Source organism: Oncorhynchus nerka, linkage group LG9a (assembly GCF_034236695.1).
Source record: "Oncorhynchus nerka isolate Pitt River linkage group LG9a, Oner_Uvic_2.0, whole genome shotgun sequence".
Classification (NCBI taxonomy): Eukaryota; Metazoa; Chordata; class Actinopteri; order Salmoniformes; family Salmonidae; genus Oncorhynchus; species Oncorhynchus nerka.
Window position 1 is genome coordinate 29503021 of NC_088404.1, and position 19557 is coordinate 29522577.

Genomic DNA, 19557 nt, shown 5'->3' on the forward strand with positions numbered 1-19557 from the left:
GGAAATAACAGAACCGAGAAATGTGACGGAGGAGACATGAAAAGCGCACTTCTCAGCCTTCACATAAAGACAATTCTCTAAAAGGCGCTGGAGGACACGTCGAACGTGCTGAACATGAATCTGGAGTGACGGTGAAAAAATCAGGATATCGTCAAGGTAAACGAAAACAAAGATGTTCAGCATGTCTCTCAGTACATCATTCACTAATGCCTGAAAGACTGCTGGAGCGTTAGCGAGACCGAATGGCAGAACCCGGTATTCAAAATGCCCTAACGGAGTGTTAAACGCCGTTTTCCACTCGTCCCCCTCCCTGATGCGCACGAGATGGTAAGCGTTACGAAGGTCCAACTTAGTGAAAAACCTGGCTCCCTGCAGGATCTCGAAGGCTGAAGACATAAGGGGAAGCGGATAACGATTCTTAACCGTTATGTCATTCAGCCCTCGATAATCCACGCAGGGGCGCAGGGTCCCGTCCTTTTTCTTAACAAAAAAAAACCCCGCTCCGGCGGGAGAGGAGGAAGGGACTACGGTACCGGCGTCGAGAGCTACAGACAAATAATCTTCGAGAGCCTTACGTTCGGGAGCCAACAGAGAATATAGTCTACCCCGGGGGGGAGTGGTACCCGGAAGGAGATCTATACTACAATCATACGACCGGTGAGGAGGAAGGGAGGTGGCCCTGGACCGACTGAAGACCGTGCGCAGATCATGATATTCCTCCGGCACCCCTGTCAAATCACCAGGCTCCTCCTGTGAAGAGGGGGCAGAAGAAACAGGAGGGATAGCAGACATTAAACATTTCACATGACAAGAGACGTTCCAGGAGAGGATAGAATTACTTGACCAATTAATAGAAGGATTATGACACACTAGCCAGGGATGGCCCAAAACAACAGGTGAAAAAGGTGAACGAAAAATCAAAAAAGAAATGGTTTCGCTATGATTACCAGAGACAGTGAGGGTTAAAGGTAGCGTTTCACGCTGAATACTGGGGAGAGGACTACCATCCAAGGCGAACATGGCCGTGGGCTCCCTAACTGTCTGAGAGGAATGTCATGTTCCCGAGCCCAGGCTTCGTCCATAAAACAGCCCTCCGCCCCAGAGTCTATCAAGGCACTGCAGGAAGCTGCCGAACCGGTCCAGCGTAGATGGACCGACAAGGTAGTACAGGATCTTGAAGGAGAGACCTGAGTAGTAGCGCTCACCAGTAGCCCTCCGCTTACTGATGAGCTCTGGCTTTTACTGGACATGAAATGACAAAATGACCAGCGGAACCGCAATAGAGACAGAGGCGGTTGGTGATTCTCCGTTCCCTCTCCTTAGTCGAGATGCGAATACCCCCCAGCTGCATGGGCTCAGCACCTGAGCCACTGGAGGAAGATGGTAGTGATGCGGAGGGGGGAAACGGATAACGCGAGCTCTCTTCCACGAGCTCGGTGACGAAGATCTACCCGTCGTTCTATACGAATAGCGAGTTCAATCAAAGAATCCACGCTGGAAGGAACCTCCCGAGAGAGAATCTCATCCTTTACCTCCGCGTGGAGACCCTCCAGAAAACGAGCGAGTAACGCCGGCTCGTTCCAGTCACTGGAGGCAGCAAGAGTGCGAAACTCTATAGAGTAGTCCGTTATGGATCGATTCCCTTGACATAGGGAAGACAGGGCCCTGGAAGCTTCTTTCCCAAAAAGAACGATCAAAAACCCGTATCATCTCCTCCTTAAAGTTCTGATACTGGTTAGTACACTCAGCCCTTGCCTCCCAGATTGCCGTGCCCCACTCACGAGCCCGTCCTGTAAGGAGAGATATGACGTAGGCGATACGAGCTGTACCCCTGGAGTACGTGTTGGGCTGGAGAGAGAACACAATATCACACTGGGTGAGGAACGAGCGGCATTCAGTGGGCTCCCCAGAGTAACACGGTGGGTTATTAATTCTGGGCTCCGGAGACTCGGAAGCCCTGGAAGTAGCCGGTGGATCAAGGCGGAGATTGTGAATATGTTTCGAGAGGTCGGAGACTTGGGCGGCCAGGGTCTCAACGGCATGTCGAGCAGCAGACAATTCCTGCTCGTGTCTGCCTAGCATCGCTCCCTGGATCTCGACGGCTGAGTAGAGAGGATCCGAAGTCGCTGGGTCCATTCTTGGTCGGATTCTTCTGTTATGCAGATGAGTGAGGACCCAACAGCGATTCAACAGAAACAGAGTCTTTTAATGTCCAAACAGGGAAAACATAAATCCTCAATCTTTACAGGAGATGTCCAAACAGGAAAACATAAATCCTCTATCTTTGCAGGAGAGTCCTCCTTCTAGTAGTAGAGGAGAATTGCAGGGCTAGCGGCAACCGACTGCAGGTCCCTCTGGGTAGGCGCGGGCCGTAGAGGACAGAGACACCTGCTCACACGCAGCATCTGATGAAGAGGCAGATTACGACAGGACGGGACAAGGGCAAAGCAAACAAGAATCCGACAAGGACAGAAGCAGAAACAGAGAGAGAAATAGAGACTTAATCAGAGGGCAAAAGAGGGGACAGGTGTGAGAGAGTAAACGAGGTCGTTAGGAGAATGAGGAACAGCTGGGAGCAGGAACGGAACGATAGAGAGAGAGAGAGTAACCAATACGACCAGCAGGGGGAAACGAAGAGAAGGGAAAGCACAGGGACAAGACATAACATGACAATAATGGCAGTTAGGGTTATTCAAATGTGCAAAATATGTTTAATTTCACAGTAAAACAGACTAAAAATAGGCCTCTACAAAGCCTTGTAAAACCAAGCATGAATGAACTGTAAAGAGACAATTAAAGGAAACTATTAAAGGAGAATATTAAACTATTAAAGGAGCCTATTAAGCTAACAGACATGACTATTTATATAGAGGTACTCAGGTTATGATAGTGCTGGATAAATACTAGTACGTCAGAGCTACAGTGAGGTCACAACTGGTCCCATATTTGTCATTTACTGTTGGGTGATATACTAGAAGAACTAGCTACTGATTTCAGAGGTATTTCCCAAGACCCCTATTCAAGTTAATTAAGAAGTTTTAGAAAAGCAACATAATTATGTCAGATTTCTTTTTCTGACGACAGGTGGTTGAAATAACATAATTACAAGGGAACTTGGCTTAGCTGTTTTAAATTTTTCTTGTTAACCCAAATTTGTGATGGGACCTTTATTGTGAATGCCAACTTTATTTCTAATGCCAGGAGAAAATTAATTTGTTTCAACCATCTGTTTTGTTTGTCACCAGTTGGTCTTGTTTCTATGTACGTTGCTAGTAAATGCCTAGTTCTTTTCAGAACATATTGAAAAGTAACCTTTCTTCCACGTTGTGTGTTTTCATTTTCTTTGAAGATGTCTAAATATTATACAGTTTTAAAATGTATAGTTAAAAAATGGCCGACATGCAGTCACAGTGTCTCACAGGCTGATTTCCTCAATACTAACCTCTCTCTCACCTTCTCTTCCTTTCCCCAGCTATAGTAAAGTCCCGTAGCTGCAGCCATGCTGGAGTGTTCCATGTGGAGGGAGAAGCTCGCTACTCGTTGACCTTTGGCCTGGCCAAGAACCTGTGTGAGAGCCTGGGCGGCACCATTGCCAGCAAGGAACAGGTCACAGAGGCCCACGCCCAAGGCCTAGAGACCTGTAGGTGAGGTCACACATCCCTCTTTATGACTACACGCTGTCTCACATGATGTGCTTTATCAACGGGTAAATAATTAAATGGAAATTAAATGGAAATCAGCAAAAGGACTCTGTAAGACTAAGTCACTGTTCCAATATCCACACGAGCGTACCATTTAGAATCAAGCAATGTATTGGACGTGCGTGATATGATAGCATGTATATTAAAATGGAAGTGTAAATCTTTCATGTCTTTTTTTATTTGTAGTAGACTACTTACTCATTGAATGACCTACTCTAAATTAAAACCAAAACGGTAATGGTCAAGAAATTGTATTATTATGTAACCTTTATTATGTTCCTTATCTCAACCTAAACACTTCTAGCAGTTTTGGTTGACAGTGTCAATATAAATTACTTTTTTACTACTTTACTGTTTAATCACCTATGTAGAAAAAGGACATCGCAAAAAGCAACAGCCGTGTAGTAGATGACACTGAACAATAAACTCAACATGTTAATTGTTGGTCCCATGTTTTGTGAGCTGAAATAAAAGATCCCAGAAATGTATCTTATGCACAAAAAGTTTATTTATCTCAAACGTTCAATTTGAATGTTCAAATATCAATAAGCTTACCTTTCTAGGGCAGGCGTTCCGCTAGCGCAACCCTTCAACAACATTCCATTGAAAAGGCAGCGCGCGAAATTCAAAAATATTTTTGGGAAATATGTAACTTTCACACATTAACAAGTCCAATACAGCAAATGAAAGATAAACATCTTGTTAATCTACCCATCATGTCTGATTTTAAATGCTTTACAGTGAAAGCACAACATATGATTATGTTAGGTCATAGCAAAGTTTAAAAAACACAGCCATTTTCCAGCCAAAGATAGGAGTAACAAAAAGCAGAAATAAATATAAAATGAATCACTAACCTTTGATGATCTTCATCTGATGACACTCATAAGACATCATGTTACACAATACATGTATGTTTTGTTCGATAATGTGCTTATTTATATCCAAAAATCTCAGTTTACATTGGCGCGTTACGTGCAGTAATGTTTTGATTCCAAAACATTCGGTGATTTTGCAGAAACACTCATAATAAACATTGATAAAAGATTCAACTGTTATTCACAGTATTAAAGATAGACTTCTCCTTAATGCAACCGCTGTGTCAGATTTCAAATAAACTTCACGGAAAAAGCATCATCTGAGAACGGCGCTCAGAGCCCAATCCAGCCAAAGAAATATCCGCCATGTTGGAGTCAACAGAAGTTAGAGATAACACTATAAATATTCACTTACCTTTGATGATCTTCATCAGAAGGCACTCCCAGGAATCCAAGTTCGACAATAAATGACTGATTTGTTCCATAAAGTTCCATAAAGTCCATAATTTATGTCCAAATAGCCACTTGTTGTTAGCGTGTTCAGCCCAGTAATCCATCTTCATGAGGCGCGAGCACTTCGTCCAGACAAAAACTAAAAAAATTCCATTACAGGTTGTAGAAACAAGTCAAACGATGTATGGAATCAATCTTTAGGATGTTTTTAACGTAAATCATCAATAAGGTTCCAACCGGAGAATTTTATTGTCTGAAGAAAAGCACTGGAACGAGAGCTAACTCGGGAGCGCGCGTCACGAGCCTTATACACTCTGCCAGACCACTGACTCATTCAGCTCCCATTCCCCCCTCCTTTATAGCAGAAGCCTGAAACAAGTTTCTAAAGACGGTTGACATCTAGTGGAAGCCGTAGGAAGTGAAACTTGACTCCATAGACATTGTGTATTTGGTAGGCCAAGCTTTGAAAAACTACAAACCTCAGATTTCCCACTTCCTGGTTGGATTTTTCTCAGGTTTTTGCCTGCCATATGAGTTCTGTTATACTCACAGACATCATTCAAACAGAGTGTTTTCTATCCAATACTAATAATAATATGCATATATTAGCATCTGGGACAGAGTAGGAGGCAGTTCACTCTGGGCACGCTATTCATCCAAAAGTGAAAATGCTGCCACCTATCCCAAAAAGGTTTTAATACAGCATGATCATTACACAGGTGCACCTTGTTTTGGGGACAAAAGGCCACTCGAAAATGTGCAGTTTAGTCTCACAACATAATGCCACAGATGTCTCAAGTTTTGAGGGAGCGTGCAATATGGCTTGCTGACTGCAGCAATGTCCACCAGAACTGTTGCCAGAGTATTTAATGTTATTTTTTCTACCATGAGCCTCCTCCAACCTCATTTTAAGAGTATTTAGCAGTATGTCCAATCAGCCTCACAACCGCAGACCACATGTATGGCGTCGTGTGGGAGAGCGGTTCGCTCATGTCAACGTTGTGAACAGATTGTTCCTTGGTAGCGGTGGGGTTATGGTACGGGCAGGCATAAGCTATGGACAACAAACACATTTGCATTTTTTCGATGTCAAGAGATACCGTGAAGAGATCTTGAGGCCAATTGTCGTGCCATTCATCCCGCAAGATAATTTCAGGGCTCCCAAGAGGTGCAGTGGTCTAAGGCATCTCATCTCAGTGTAAGAGGCATCACTGCAGTCCCTGGTTCGAATCCAGGCTGCATCACATCTGGCCGTGATTGAGAGTCCCATAGGGCAGCGCACAATTGGCCCAGCATTGTCTGGGTTTGGCCGGGGTAGTCCGTCATTGTAAATCAGAATGTGTAACTGACTTGCCTAGTTGAATAAAGGTTCAATAAAAAAGAATTATCATGTTTCAGCATGATAATGCATGGTCCCATGTCTCAGTTCTTCCATGGCCTGCATAGTCACCAGACATGTAACCTATTGAACATGTTTGGGATGCTCTCGGTCGACGAGTACGACAGCGTTTTCCAGTTCCTGCTAATATCCAGCAACTTTTCACAGACAATAAAGAGGAGTGGGACAACATTCCACAGGCCACAATCAACAGCATGATCAACTCTATGCAAAGGATATGTATCGTGCAGCATGAGGCAACTAGTGGTCACCATATAGTGACTAGTTTTCTGATCCATGCGCCTACATTTAAATAAAAGTTATCTGTGACGAACAGTTGTGAAATCCAAATGCTAATCTTTGATTTTAGATATGGTTGGATCAGCAACGGAAATACCACTATCCTCAGACAGAAGGCCCATGTTAACTGTGCCAAGAACATGACAGGAGTCTTCTTCCACCATGACACTCTGGACCAACCCTTTGATGCCTTCTGTTTCAATGCATCAGGTGAGTTTTTCTTTTTCATAGTTCATATTGACCAGGTTTGGCATGACAACAGAGCTCTTTGAGAGACAATCACTTAAACACTTGTACATCTTAATGATTCTTGCCATTCTTAGAACTTGAACTGTAACAAATGCTGGAGGCAATTACACATTTGTACTTAATTTCTGATCCTTGATCCCCCCCCATAGATTTGTCTATGAAGAACTGTGATTTGGCCATCAATCCTGATTCAACAGGACCAGATAGTGTTCAGGTGACAGATGGAGACCTTGCTTCTGATGCTGCAGGTCAGTCCCGTCTTTTTCACCATCTACATTATCAACCCCACAATCAATAGAATCAACAAAATCATGACATTTTCCATCTCCTCTGTATTTCATACAGTATGCCAGTCTGCGGCTACACTATCTAATAAGTAAGCCTTGTCCGAGCCCGTAGGGGCAGGAGCCTCCTGATTCTGTAGCATATGACAGCTTTCTAGTACAAGTACCCCCCCCTGGACAGGACGCTAGTCTGTCACAAGGTTTACACTATCGCTTAAGACCCGTGGATCTTTATAATACTCTCTTTTTGTTTACAAGGCCCTACATCATAAACTACTGTCATATCTAACTTTGCTGTTGAAGTATAGACAGCTGCGTTGCCTAACCCATTCACAGGATTGGTTAACTCTTGAGGTTCTTAGGGTCTCCGCCGAGGTAAGTAAATCTGCTTTTATTTTACATACTGTATTGCTAGATCAAAATTCTAAATACATTTCATATTGATGTTCTGATGCCGTTTGGGCAAGTTAAAGCATTGATCTGGGAATTATTTGTGGAGGAATATTATTATATATATTGGCATACTTATATATATATATATATATATATATACAGTGGGGCAAAAAAGTATTTAGTCAGCCACCAATTGTGCAAGTTCTCGCACTTAAAAAGATGAGAAAGGCCTGTAATTATTATCATAGGTACACTTCAACTATGACAGACAAAATGAGAAAAAAAATCCAGAAAATCACATAGTAGGATTTTCAATGAATTTATTTGCAAATTATGGTGGAAAATAAGTATTTCTTGAAATGTTGAATTTATAAAACTTATAATACGGCTACTAATACTGGAATAGATTATACGATATTCTTGCAGAAAAACATCATATGAATGCAAATGTCTTCTCCACGATTTGCCCAAATGTACCTGGGTGGCTTCATACTAAATGTCATGTAGTTCGCTCATACTTATCCATCTGAAACTTTGCACATACACCATCTTGTGGACACTATCGGAATTACCAGAGTGGTGGCTATAACAGTGATCTTTCTCTTGCATTTTCAAAGAAGGAGGTAAAAAAAAAACACTGGTTGTTTTTTTCTTTGTATTTTCTTCTACCAGATCTACTGTGTTATATTCTCCTACATTTAAATTGACATTTCATCAAATTTCAGTGTTTCCTTTCAGATGGTACCAAGAATATGCTTCAGGGCCTGAGCTACAGGCAGTTAGATTTGGGTATGTCATTTAGGCGTAAATTTAAAAAAAGGCTGCTATCAAATCAAATCAAATGTATTTATATAGCCCTTCTTACATCAGCTGATATCTCAAAGTGCTGTACAGAAACCCAGCCTAAAACCCAAAACAGTAAGCAATGCAGGTGTAGAAGCACGGTGTCTAGGAAAAACTCCCTAGAAAGGCCAAAACATTGAGGTCAGTCAATGCGGACATTTCAAGAACTTTGAAAGTTCCTTCAAGTATAGTCAAAAAACAATCAAGCGCTATGATGAAACTGGCTCTCACGAAGACAGCCACAGGAAAGGAAGACCCAGCGTTATCTCTGCTGCAGAGGATAAGTTCATTAGAGTTAACTGCACCTGAGAATACAGCCCAAATAAATGCTTCACAGAGTTCAAGTAACAGACACAACTGTTCAGAATAGAATGTGTGAATCAGGCCTTCATGGTCAAATTGCTGCAAAGAAACCACTATTCTTTTTTATTTAACCTTAATTTAATCTTTATTTAACTAGGCAAATCAGTTAAAAATAAATTATTATTTACAATGACAGCCTACACTGGCCAAACACAGACTGGGCGCCTACTAAAGTTCACCAATAATAAGACTTGCTTGGGCCAAGAAACACAAGCAATGGACATTGGACCAGTGGAAATTGGTCTGGTGTCCTAACTAGATGTTTTTGTTTCTTTGTGAGATGCAGTGAAGGTGAACAGATGATCTACGCATGTGTAGTTCCCACCGTGAAGCATGGAGGAGGAGGTGTGATGATGCTTTGCTTGTGACAGTGTTAGTGATTTATTTAGAATTCAAGGCACACTTAACCAGTATGGCTACAACAGCATTCAGGCGATACTCCATCACATCTGGTTTTGGCTTAGTGGGACTGTCATTTGTTTTCAACAGGACAATGACCCAACACATCAGTCAGGAAGTTAAAACTTGGTCGCAAATGGGTCTTTCAAATGGTCAATAACTCCAAGCCATACTTCAAAAGTTGTGGCAAAATGGCATAAGGACAAGAAAGTCAAGGTATTGGAGTGGCCATCACAAAGCCCTTGACCTCAATCCTATAGAAAATTAGTGGACAGAACTGAAAAAGTGTGTGCGAGCAAGGAGGCCTACAAACCTGACTCAGTTACACCAGCTCTGTCAGGAGGAATGGGACAAAATTCACCCAACCTATTGTGGGAAGCTTGTGGAAGGCTACCCAAAACATTTGACCCAAGTTATTAAACAATTTAAAGGCAGTGCTACCAAATACTAATTGAGTGTATGTAAACTTCTGACCCACTGGGAATGTGATGAAAGAAATGAAAGCTGAAATAAATCTTTAACGATTCTCGTCCTCTTCTTCTGACGAGGAGTAGCAAGGATCGGACCAAAATGCAGCGTGGTATGTATCCACAAGCTTTAATGAGAATGAATACAAAATACAAAAGAACAAGATAATTACAATGAAAACCGAAACAATCCCGAATGGTGCAGACACTGAAACGGAAAAATAAACACCCACGAAACACAAGTGGGAAAAGGCTACCTAAGTATGATTCTCAATCAGAGACAACTAACGACACCTGCCTCTGATTGAGAACCATACCAGGCCAAATGCAAAAAAAAAAACATAGAAAACGGAACATAGGCATCCCACCCAACTCATGCCCTGACCATACTAAAACAAAGACATAACAAAGGAACTAAGGTCAGAACGTGAACAAATCATTATCTCTTCAATTATTCTGACATTTCACATTCTTAAAATAAAGTGGTGATCCTAACTGACCTAAGATGAAATTTCTACTAGGATTAAATGTCAGGAATTGTGAAAAACCGAGATTAATTGAATTTGGCTAAGGTATGCGTAAACTTCTGTCTTCAACTGTATGTTGACTTTGTGACAGTTGCGTTGTATGGGGAGGATGCTACGACACGTGACAAGTGCACAAGGTAGGTGTTCACTACAATGAACCAACATAGCCTGGGGCTACACATTAACTTTCCTCTCCACCGTCAGTCCTTCCTTCCAGTTACTAGAGACCATGGAACTGGATGCCACATGCCAGGAGGCCATTCAACAGCCAAAATGCCATCTGGAAATTGTTGCCGTGCATTGTCCTCATATGTACCTATTTTGCTACCAACAATGGCTGGCCAGCCCATGTGGAACCTGAACTGGACTCACGTGAATCATGCATTGGTCTGGGAACCTGCAGTAATCCCAACATCCATATACGAATTGACTGTGGCAGGGGATTGACTTTGTGCACCATGTTTGACAAGCTCCACCTCCACTGCAACCCTTTTTCTGTCCATCAAAGCCGAGGGATCACCTTCAAATGTACACTACCATTCAAAAGTTTGGGATGCTGACCTTCTAGGCAGAGTTCCTCTGTCCAGTGTCTGTGTTCATTTGCCCATCTAATCTTTTATTTGTATTGGCCAGCAAGGAATCATCATGTCAGGTAGTCCTGGGGCATGGTCCTAGGGCTCAGGTCCTCCGAGAGAGAGAAAGAAAGAGAGAATTAGAGAGAGCATATGTGGGGTGGCCAGTCCTCTTCTGGCTGTGCCGGGTGGAGATTATAACAGAACATGGCCAAGATGTTAAAATGTTCATAAATGACCAGCATGGTCGAATAATAATAAGGTGAACAGTTTAAACTGGAGGAGCAGCACGGCCAGGTGGACTGGTGACAGCAAGGAGTCATCATGTCAGGTAGTCCTGGAGCATGGTCCTAGGGCTCAGGTCCTCCGAGAGAGAGAAAGAAAGAGAGGAGAGAATTAGAGAACGCACACTTAGATTCACACAGGACACCGAATAGGACAGGAGAAGTACTCCAGATATAACAAACTGACCCTAGCCCCCCGACACATAAACTATTGCAGCATAAATACTGGAGGCTGAGACAGGAGGGGTCAGGAGACACTGTGGCCCCATCCGAGGACACCCCTGGACAGGGCCAAACAGGAAGGATATAACCCCACCCACTTTGCCAAAGCACAGCCCCCATACATTTAACATTTACATTTAAGTCATTTAGCAGACGCTCTTATCCAGAGCGACTTACAAATTGGTGCATTCACCTTATGACATCCAGTGGAACAGTAGTGCATCTAAATCTTTTAAGGGGGAGGGGGGGTGAGAGGGATTACTTTATCCTATCCTAGGTATTCCTTAAAGAGGTGGGGTTTCAGGTGTCTCCGGAAGGTGGTGATTGACTCCGCTGTCCTGGCGTCGTGAGGGAGTTTGTTCCACCATTGGGGGGCCAGAGCAGCGAACAGTTTTGACTGGGCTGAGCGGGAACTGTACTTCCTCAGTGGTAGGGAGGCGAGCAGGCCAGAGGTGGATGAACGCAGTGCCCTTGTTTGGGTGTAGGGCCTGATCAGAGCCTGGAGGTACTGAGGTGCCGTTCCCCTCACAGCTCCGTAGGCAAGCAGGAGGAAGGAAGAGCAGCTCCGTCTTGCCGAGGTTCAGCTTGAGGTGGTGATCCGTCATCCACACTGATATGTCTGCCAGACATGCAGAGATGCGATTCGCCACCTGGTCATCAGAAGGGGGAAAGGAGAAGATTAATTGTGTGTCGTCTGCATAGCAATGATAGGAGAGACCATGTGAGGTTATGACAGAGCCAAGTGACTTGGTGTATAGCGAGAATAGGAGAGGGCCTAGGATCTGATGGTTCACAGTATCGAAGGCAGCCGATAGGTCTAGAAGGATGAGAGCAGAGGAGAGAGAGTTAGCTTTAGCAGTGCGGAGCGCCTCCGTGATACAGAGAAGAGCAGTCTCAGTTGAATGACTAGTCTTGAAACCTGACTGATTTGGATCAAGAAGGTCATTCTGAGAGAGATAGCGGGAGAGCTGGCCAAGGACGGCACGTTCAAGAGTTTTGGAGAGAAAAGAAAGAAGGGATACTGGTCTGTAGTTGTTGACATCGGAGGGATCGAGTGTAGGTTTTTTCAGAAGGGGTGCAACTCTCGCTCTCTTGAAGACGGAAGGGACGTAGCCAGCGGTCAGGGATGAGTTGATGAGCGAGGTGAGGTAAGGGAGAAGGTCTCCGGAAATGGTCTGGAGAAGAGAGGAGGGGATAGGGTCAAGCGGGCAGGTTGTTGGGCGGCCGGCCGTCACAAGACGCGAGATTTCATCTGGAGAGAGAGGGGAGAAAGAGGTCAGAGCACAGGGTAGGGCAGTGTGAGCAGAACCAGCGGTGTCGTTTGACTTAGCAAACGAGGATCGGATGTCGTCGACCTTCTTTTCAAAATGGTTGACGAAGTCATCTGCAGAGAGGGAGGAGGGGGGGGAGGATTCAGGAGGGAGGAGAAGGTTGCAAAGAGCTTCCTAGGGTTAGAGGCAGATGCTTGGAATTTAGAGTGGTAGAAAGTGGCTTTAGCAGCAGAGAGAGAAGAGGAAAATGTAGAGAGGAGGGAGTGAAAGGATGTCAGGTCCGCAGGGAGGCGAGTTTTCCTCCATTTCCGCTCGGCTGCCCGGAGCCCTGTTCTGTGAGCTCGCAATGAGTCGTCGAGCCACGGAGCGGGAGGGGAGGACCGAGCCGGCCTGGAGGATAGGGGACATAGAGAGTCAAAGGATGCAGAAAGGGAGGAGAGGAGGGTTGAGGAGGCAGAATCAGGAGATAGGTTGGAGAAGGTTTGAGCAGAGGGAAGAGATGATAGGATGGAAGAGGAGAGAGTAGCGGGGGAGAGAGAGCGAAGGTTGGGACGGCGCGATACCATCCGAGTAGGGGCAGTGTTGGAAGTGTTGGATGAGAGCGAGAGGGAAAAGGATACAAGGTAGTGGTCGGAGACTTGGAGGGGAGTTGCAACGAGGTTAGTGGAAGAACAGCATCTAGTAAAGATGAGGTCGAGCGTATTTCCTGCCTTGTGAGTAGGGGGGAAGGTGAGAGGGTGAGGTCAAAAGAGGAGAGGAGTGGAAAGAAGGAGGCAGAGAGGAATGAGTCAAAGGTAGACGTGGGGAGGTTAAAGTCGCCCAGAACTGTGAGAGGTGAGCCGTCCTCAGGAAAGGAGCTTATCAAGGCATCAAGCTCATTGATGAACTCTCCGAGGGAACCTGGAGGGCGATAAATGATAAGGATGTTAAGCTTGAAAGGGCTGGTAACTGTGACAGCATGGAATTCAAAGGAGGCGATAGACAGATGGGTAAGGGGAGAAAGAGAGAATGACCACTTGGGAGAGATGAGGATCCCGGTGCCACCACCCCGCTGACCAGAAGCTCTCGGGGTGTGCGAGAACACGTGGGCAAACGAAGAGAGAGCAGTAGGAGTAGCAGTGTTGTCTGTGGTGATCCATGTTTCCGTCAGTGCCAAGAAGTCGAGGGACTGGAGGGAGGCATAGGCTGAGATGAACTCTGCCTTGTTGGCCGCAGATCGGCAGTTCCAGAGGCTACCGGAGACCTGGAACTCCACGTGGGTCGTGCGCGCTGGGACCACCAGATTAGGGTGGCCGCGGCCACGCGGTGTGGAGCGTTTGTATGGTCTGTGCAGAGAGGAGAGAACAGGGATAGACAGACACATAGTTGACAGGCTACACAAGAGGCTACGCTAATGCAAAGGAGATTGGAATGACAAGTGGACTACACGTCTCGAGTGTTCAGAAAGTTAAGCTTACGTAGCAAGAATCTTATTGACTAAAATGATTAAAATGATACAGTACTGCTGAAGTAGGCTAGCTGGCAGAGGCTGCGTTGTTGACTTTGTAGGCTAGCTGGCATTGGCTGCGTTGTTGACACTACACTAATCAAGTCGTTCCGTTGAGTGTAATAGTTTCTACTGTGCTGCTATTCGGGGCTAGCTGGCTAGCTAGCAGTGTTGATTACGTTACGTTGCGTTAAAAGAACGACAATAGCTGGCTAGCTAACCTAGGAAATCGCTCTAGACTACACAATTATCTTTGATACAAAGACGGCTATGTAGCTAGCTATGTAGCTAGCTACGATCAAACAAATCAAGCCGTTGTACTGTAATGAAATGAAATGAAAAATGTGATACTACCTGTGGAGCGAAGCGAAATGCGACCGGATTGTTGAGTGCAGAAGTTCTGTTCGGTAGACGTTGGCTAGCTGTTGGCTAGCTAGCAGAGTCTCCTACGTTAAGGACGACATAAAACTACACACTCTAACCTACACAATTATCTTGGATACGAAGACAGCAAAGACAACTATGTAGCTAGCTAACACTACACTAATCAAGTCGTTCAGTTGAGTGTAATAGTTGTGCTGCTAATCGGTAGACGGTGGACTAGCTAACGGTGGACGTTAGCTAGCTGGCTAGCTGCAGGGCAGTGTAGACTGCGTTAGGACGACGAAATACGATAATTACGCAATTATCTATGATACAAAGACGGCTATGTAGCTAGCTAAGAAGAAATTGCTAAGATTAGACAAATCAAACCGTTGTACTATAATGTAATGTAATGAAATGTAATACTACCTGCGGACCGAGTGCAGATGCGACCGCTCGCTCCAACCCGGAGCGATAACTTGCCACTAGAGGAATATCTTCAACCACCAACTTACCATCCTGAGACAAGGCTGAGTATAGCCCACAATAGATCTCCGCCATGGCACAACCCAAGGGGGGCGCCAACCCAGACAGGATGACCACATCAGTGAATCAACCCACTCAGGTGACGCACCCCTTCCAGGGACGGCATGAGAGAGCCCCAGTAAGCCAGTGACTCAGCCCCTGTAATAGGGTTAGAGGCAGAGAATCCCAGTGGAAGGGGAACCGGCCAGGCAGAGACAGCAAGGGCGGTTCGTTGCTCCAGAGCCTTTCCGTTCACCTTCCCGCTCCTGGGCCAGACTACACTCAATCATATGACCCACTGAAGAGATGAGTCTTCAGTAAAGACTTAAAGGTTGAGATCGAGTTTGCGTCTCTGACATGGGTAGGCAGACTGTTCCATAAAAATGGAGCTCTATAGGAGAAAGCCCTGCCTCCAGCTGTTTGCTTAGTAATTCTAGGGACAATTAGGAGGCCTGCGTCTTGTGACCGTAGCGTACGTGTAGGTATGTACGGCAGGACCAAATCAGAGAGATAGGTAGGAGCAAGCCCATGTAATGCTTTGTAGGTTAGCAGTAAAACCTTGAAATCAGCCCTTGCTTTGACAGGAAGCCAGTGTAGAGAGGCTAGCACTGAGGTAATATGATCAAATTTTTGGGTTCTAGTCAGGATTCTAGCAGCCGTATTTAGCACTAACTGAAGTTTATTTAGTGCTTTATCCGGGTAGCCGGAAAGTAGAGCATTGCAGTAGTCTAACCTAGAAGTGACAAAAGCATGGATTCATTTTTCTGCATCATTTTTGGACAGAAAGTTTCGGATTTTTGCAATATTACGTAGATGGAAAAAAGCTGTCCTTGAAATGGTCTTGATATGTTCTTCAAAAGAGAGGTCAGGGTCCAGAGTAACGCCGAGGTCCTTCACAGTTTTATTTGAGATGACTGTACAACCATTAAGATTAATTGTCAGATTCAACAGAAGATCTCTTTGTTTCTTGGGACCTAGAACAAGCATCTCTGTTTTGTCCGAGTTTAAAAGTAGAACGTTTGCAGCCATCCACTTCCTTATGTCTGAAACACATGCTTCTAGCAAGGGCAATTTTGGGGCTTCACCATGTTTCATTGAAATGTACAGCTGTGTGTCATCCGCATAGCAGTGAAAGTTAACATTATGTTTTCGAATAACATCCCCAAGAGGTAAAATATATAGTGAAAACAATAGTGGTCCTAAAACGGAACCTTGAGGAACACCGAAATTTACAGTTGATTTGTCAGAGGACAAACCATTCACAGAGACAAACTGATATCTTTCCGACAGATAAGATCTAAACCAGGCCAGAACTTGTCCGTGTAGACCAATTTGGGTTTCCAATCTCTCCAAAAGAATGTGGTGATCGATGGTATCAAAAGCAGCACTAAGGTCTAGGAGCACGAGGACAGATGCAGAGCCTCGGTCCGATGCCATTAAAATGTCATTTACCACCTTCACAAGTGCCGTCTCAGTGCTATGATGGGGTCTAAAACCAGACTGAAGCATTTCGTATACATTGTTTGTCTTCAGGAAGGCAGTGAGTTGCTGCACAACAGCCTTCTCTAAAATTTTTGAGAGGAATGGAAGATTCGATATAGGCCGATAGTTTTTTATATTTTCTGGGTCAAGGTTTGGCTTTTTCAAGAGAGGCTTTATTACTGCCACTTTTAGTGAGTTTGGTACACATCCGGTGGATAGAGAGACGTTTAGATTGGTGTTTTGCGGGTACTATTTAATGAAGCTGCCAGTTGAGGACTTGTGAGGCATCTGTTTCTCAAACTAGACACTCTAATGTACTTGTCCTCTTGCTCAGTTGTGCACTGGGGCCTCCCACTCCTCTTCCTATTCTGGTTAGAGCCGGTTTGCTCTATTCTGTGAAGGGAGTAGTACACAGCGTGGTATGAGATCTTCAGTTTCTTGGCATTTTCTCACATGGAATAGCCTTCATTTCTCAGAACATGAATAGACTGACGAGTTTCAGAAGAAAGTTCTTGGTTTCTGGCCATTTTGAGCCTGTCATCGAACCCACAAATGCTGATGCTCCAGATACTCAACTAGTCTAAAGAAGGAGAGTTGTATTGCTTCTTTAATCAGAACAGCAGTTTGCAACTGTGCTAACAGAATTGCAAAAGGGTTTTTAAATGATCAACTTGGATTAGCAAACACAACGTGCCATTGGAACACAGGAGTGATTCTTGCTGATAATGGGCCTATGTAGATGATAATGTACATCTATGTAGATATTCCATTAAAAGTCTGTCGTTTCCAGCTACAATAGTTATTTACAACATTAACTATGCCTAGACTGTATTTCTGATCAATTTGATGTTATTTTAATGGACAAAAAATGTGCTTTTCTAAAACAAGGACATTTCTTACTGACCCCAAACTTTTGAATGGTAGTGTATATGTGTGTGGAGCTGTGCTATGTCCCTCACAACCAACACTTTTTAGTCATAGTCTATGACCTAGCTACACTTTGACTAACCTCTAAGTAACCTGAGGTCACCCTCATGTCACTCTCCATATCTCCTGCTGGGCTTGCCCCAGTCTGTAATCAATGCCAACCACCCACAGTTAATATCGACAAAATTATAATCATACCTGACTTCCAAAGTAATATAAAATAAAATGTGGGACGTGACCTGTAGGACCTTTTGCCACATTAAACCTTAAAAAACTCCCTCCAGAGGCCAACTATGCATTGGGAAGATCTAAAGGCAAGTCTGTTTGTGACAGCCCTTTCACAGACTGTCCTTCACAACCAGAAAACCAACCATTCCACTACTGGAGTATCCCCAGCATCATTCAGACTGAGATAATATTCCAGTGAGTCAAAGGGTCTCTTTGGTATGCAAGCAAACTGTAGAAATGGAAACTGATCACTCCACAACCACCACTGGCTACTTTGTCTCCTTACCCATTGAAGGACACACTCATGTTTATGTGGCCTACCCCCTCCACCCAGGCATTATTCGACACTGTTTGAGTTCAAGGGGTGTGTCACAATATCTATCAATTTAACCACTTTTGCAGTCAAAATGTTTTACTCAACCATCTATTTCATATATGGGAGACATTAAAGATATTGAAAAACATGGTTGTGTTTTGTTATACCTCGGGGGGCCTTGCCACTAGCCTATTCCTCTCATTGGTGAATACGGTGTTGTGAGGCAGAGAGGCACAGAGTGACCTAAGATTACCTGATTGTCCCCAGTGGAAAACAGGTCTAATTTGGATGAAAACAACATGGCTGACATTAGCTAGCAACCTGCCCATGGTTATTGCAGATAACTGCACAATAGACTCACTCTGAATGTGCTTTACAACCGCCTGAAATTGACTGAATTTGGGTCTGTCAATTAGCAAATATTTATTCAACTGCCGACTGTCCTCCAAAAGTAGCTTAATATCTTTTTTTTTTTTTTTATTTCACCTTTATTTAACCAGGTAGGCTAGTTGAGAACAAGTTCTCATTTGCAACTGCGACCTGGCCAAGATAAAGCATAGCAGTGTGAACAGAGAACACAGAGTTACTCATGGAGTAAACAATTAACAAGTCAATAACACAGTAGAGAAAAAAATAAAAAATGGGCAGTCTATATACAATGTGTGCAAAAGGCATGAGGAGGTAGGCGAATAATACAATTTTGCAGATTAACACTGGGGTGATAAATGATCAGATGGTCATGTACAGGTAGAGATATTGGTGTGCAAAAGAGCAGAAAAGTAAATAAATAAATAAAAAAAAACAGTATAAAAACAGTATGGGAATGAGGTAGGTGAAAATGGGTGGGCTATTTACCAATAGACTATGTACAGCTGCAGCGATCGGTTAGCTGCTCGGATAGCTGATGTTTGAAGTTGGTGAGGGAGATAAAAGTCTCCAACTTCAGCGATTTTTGCAGTTCGTTCCAGTCACAGGCAGCAGAGTACTGGAACGAAAGTCATAGTCTCTTACACATCCAGGGCAGCAGGTATCCTAGTCGCTAGGGCGTTCTGTCAAAGTGCCCTTGAGCAAGGCACTTAACCCTACTGGCTCCAGGGTTGCTGTTGATAATGGCCTTGCTGTGATCGACGAGGTTGTCTCAGGGGGAGTGGGATATGCAAAAAACAAATGTACAATTCACATATGCATATTAATATTCACATTCACATGTGTGAAATAGGACAAATATACCATAACCACAGTCTTAATAAAAGGGAGATAGATATGAATCTTTTATATGATATGATTTATTGGTAATTCGATCTTCCATGTTCTCATTTCCTACAGAAACAGTACAGTAAACGCATGTGGAAATGACTGTGTAACTCGTTGTAATGACCGGTAAACAGATCATTACACTCTGGTACACAACAGATGATGTCATAGGTTACATAATGGATGTCAAAAGATAGGCGTGAGATCGCTTATCACCGTAATGATATCCACTTGGAAACTTTCGCTGGCCAGGCAGTCTTGGCAGACACAAACAAAAGCTATCAATCACCTACCTGACAGGCTATTCATTTCCAGGTCAATTACAGGGCTGTCTCTCTAGTCTCCACAAGCTTCCATCTCTTCTCCATTCCTTTATGGTAATCACTGCTCTATACAGTAGGTGATTGGACAGATGAAAGCATGTCTACCCCCACATTGCTTTCACCAATCCA

At 44.1% G+C, this 19557-nt stretch overlaps 1 protein-coding gene across 2 annotated transcripts in view; it reads left to right on the forward strand.

Annotated features, from left to right (window-relative positions):
- The window catches only part of LOC115134156 (CD44 antigen-like), a 44372-nt gene that overhangs the window by 15802 nt on the left and 9013 nt on the right, over positions 1 to 19557 (forward strand). For both annotated transcript variants that reach the window (XM_029667844.2, XM_029667843.2), the window contains exons 2-4: positions 3473 to 3644; positions 6721 to 6860; positions 7049 to 7147. In XM_029667844.2, the coding sequence (XP_029523704.2) occupies positions 3473 to 3644; positions 6721 to 6860; positions 7049 to 7147 (411 nt within the window). The remainder of the gene's footprint in view (positions 1 to 3472; positions 3645 to 6720; positions 6861 to 7048; positions 7148 to 19557) is intronic.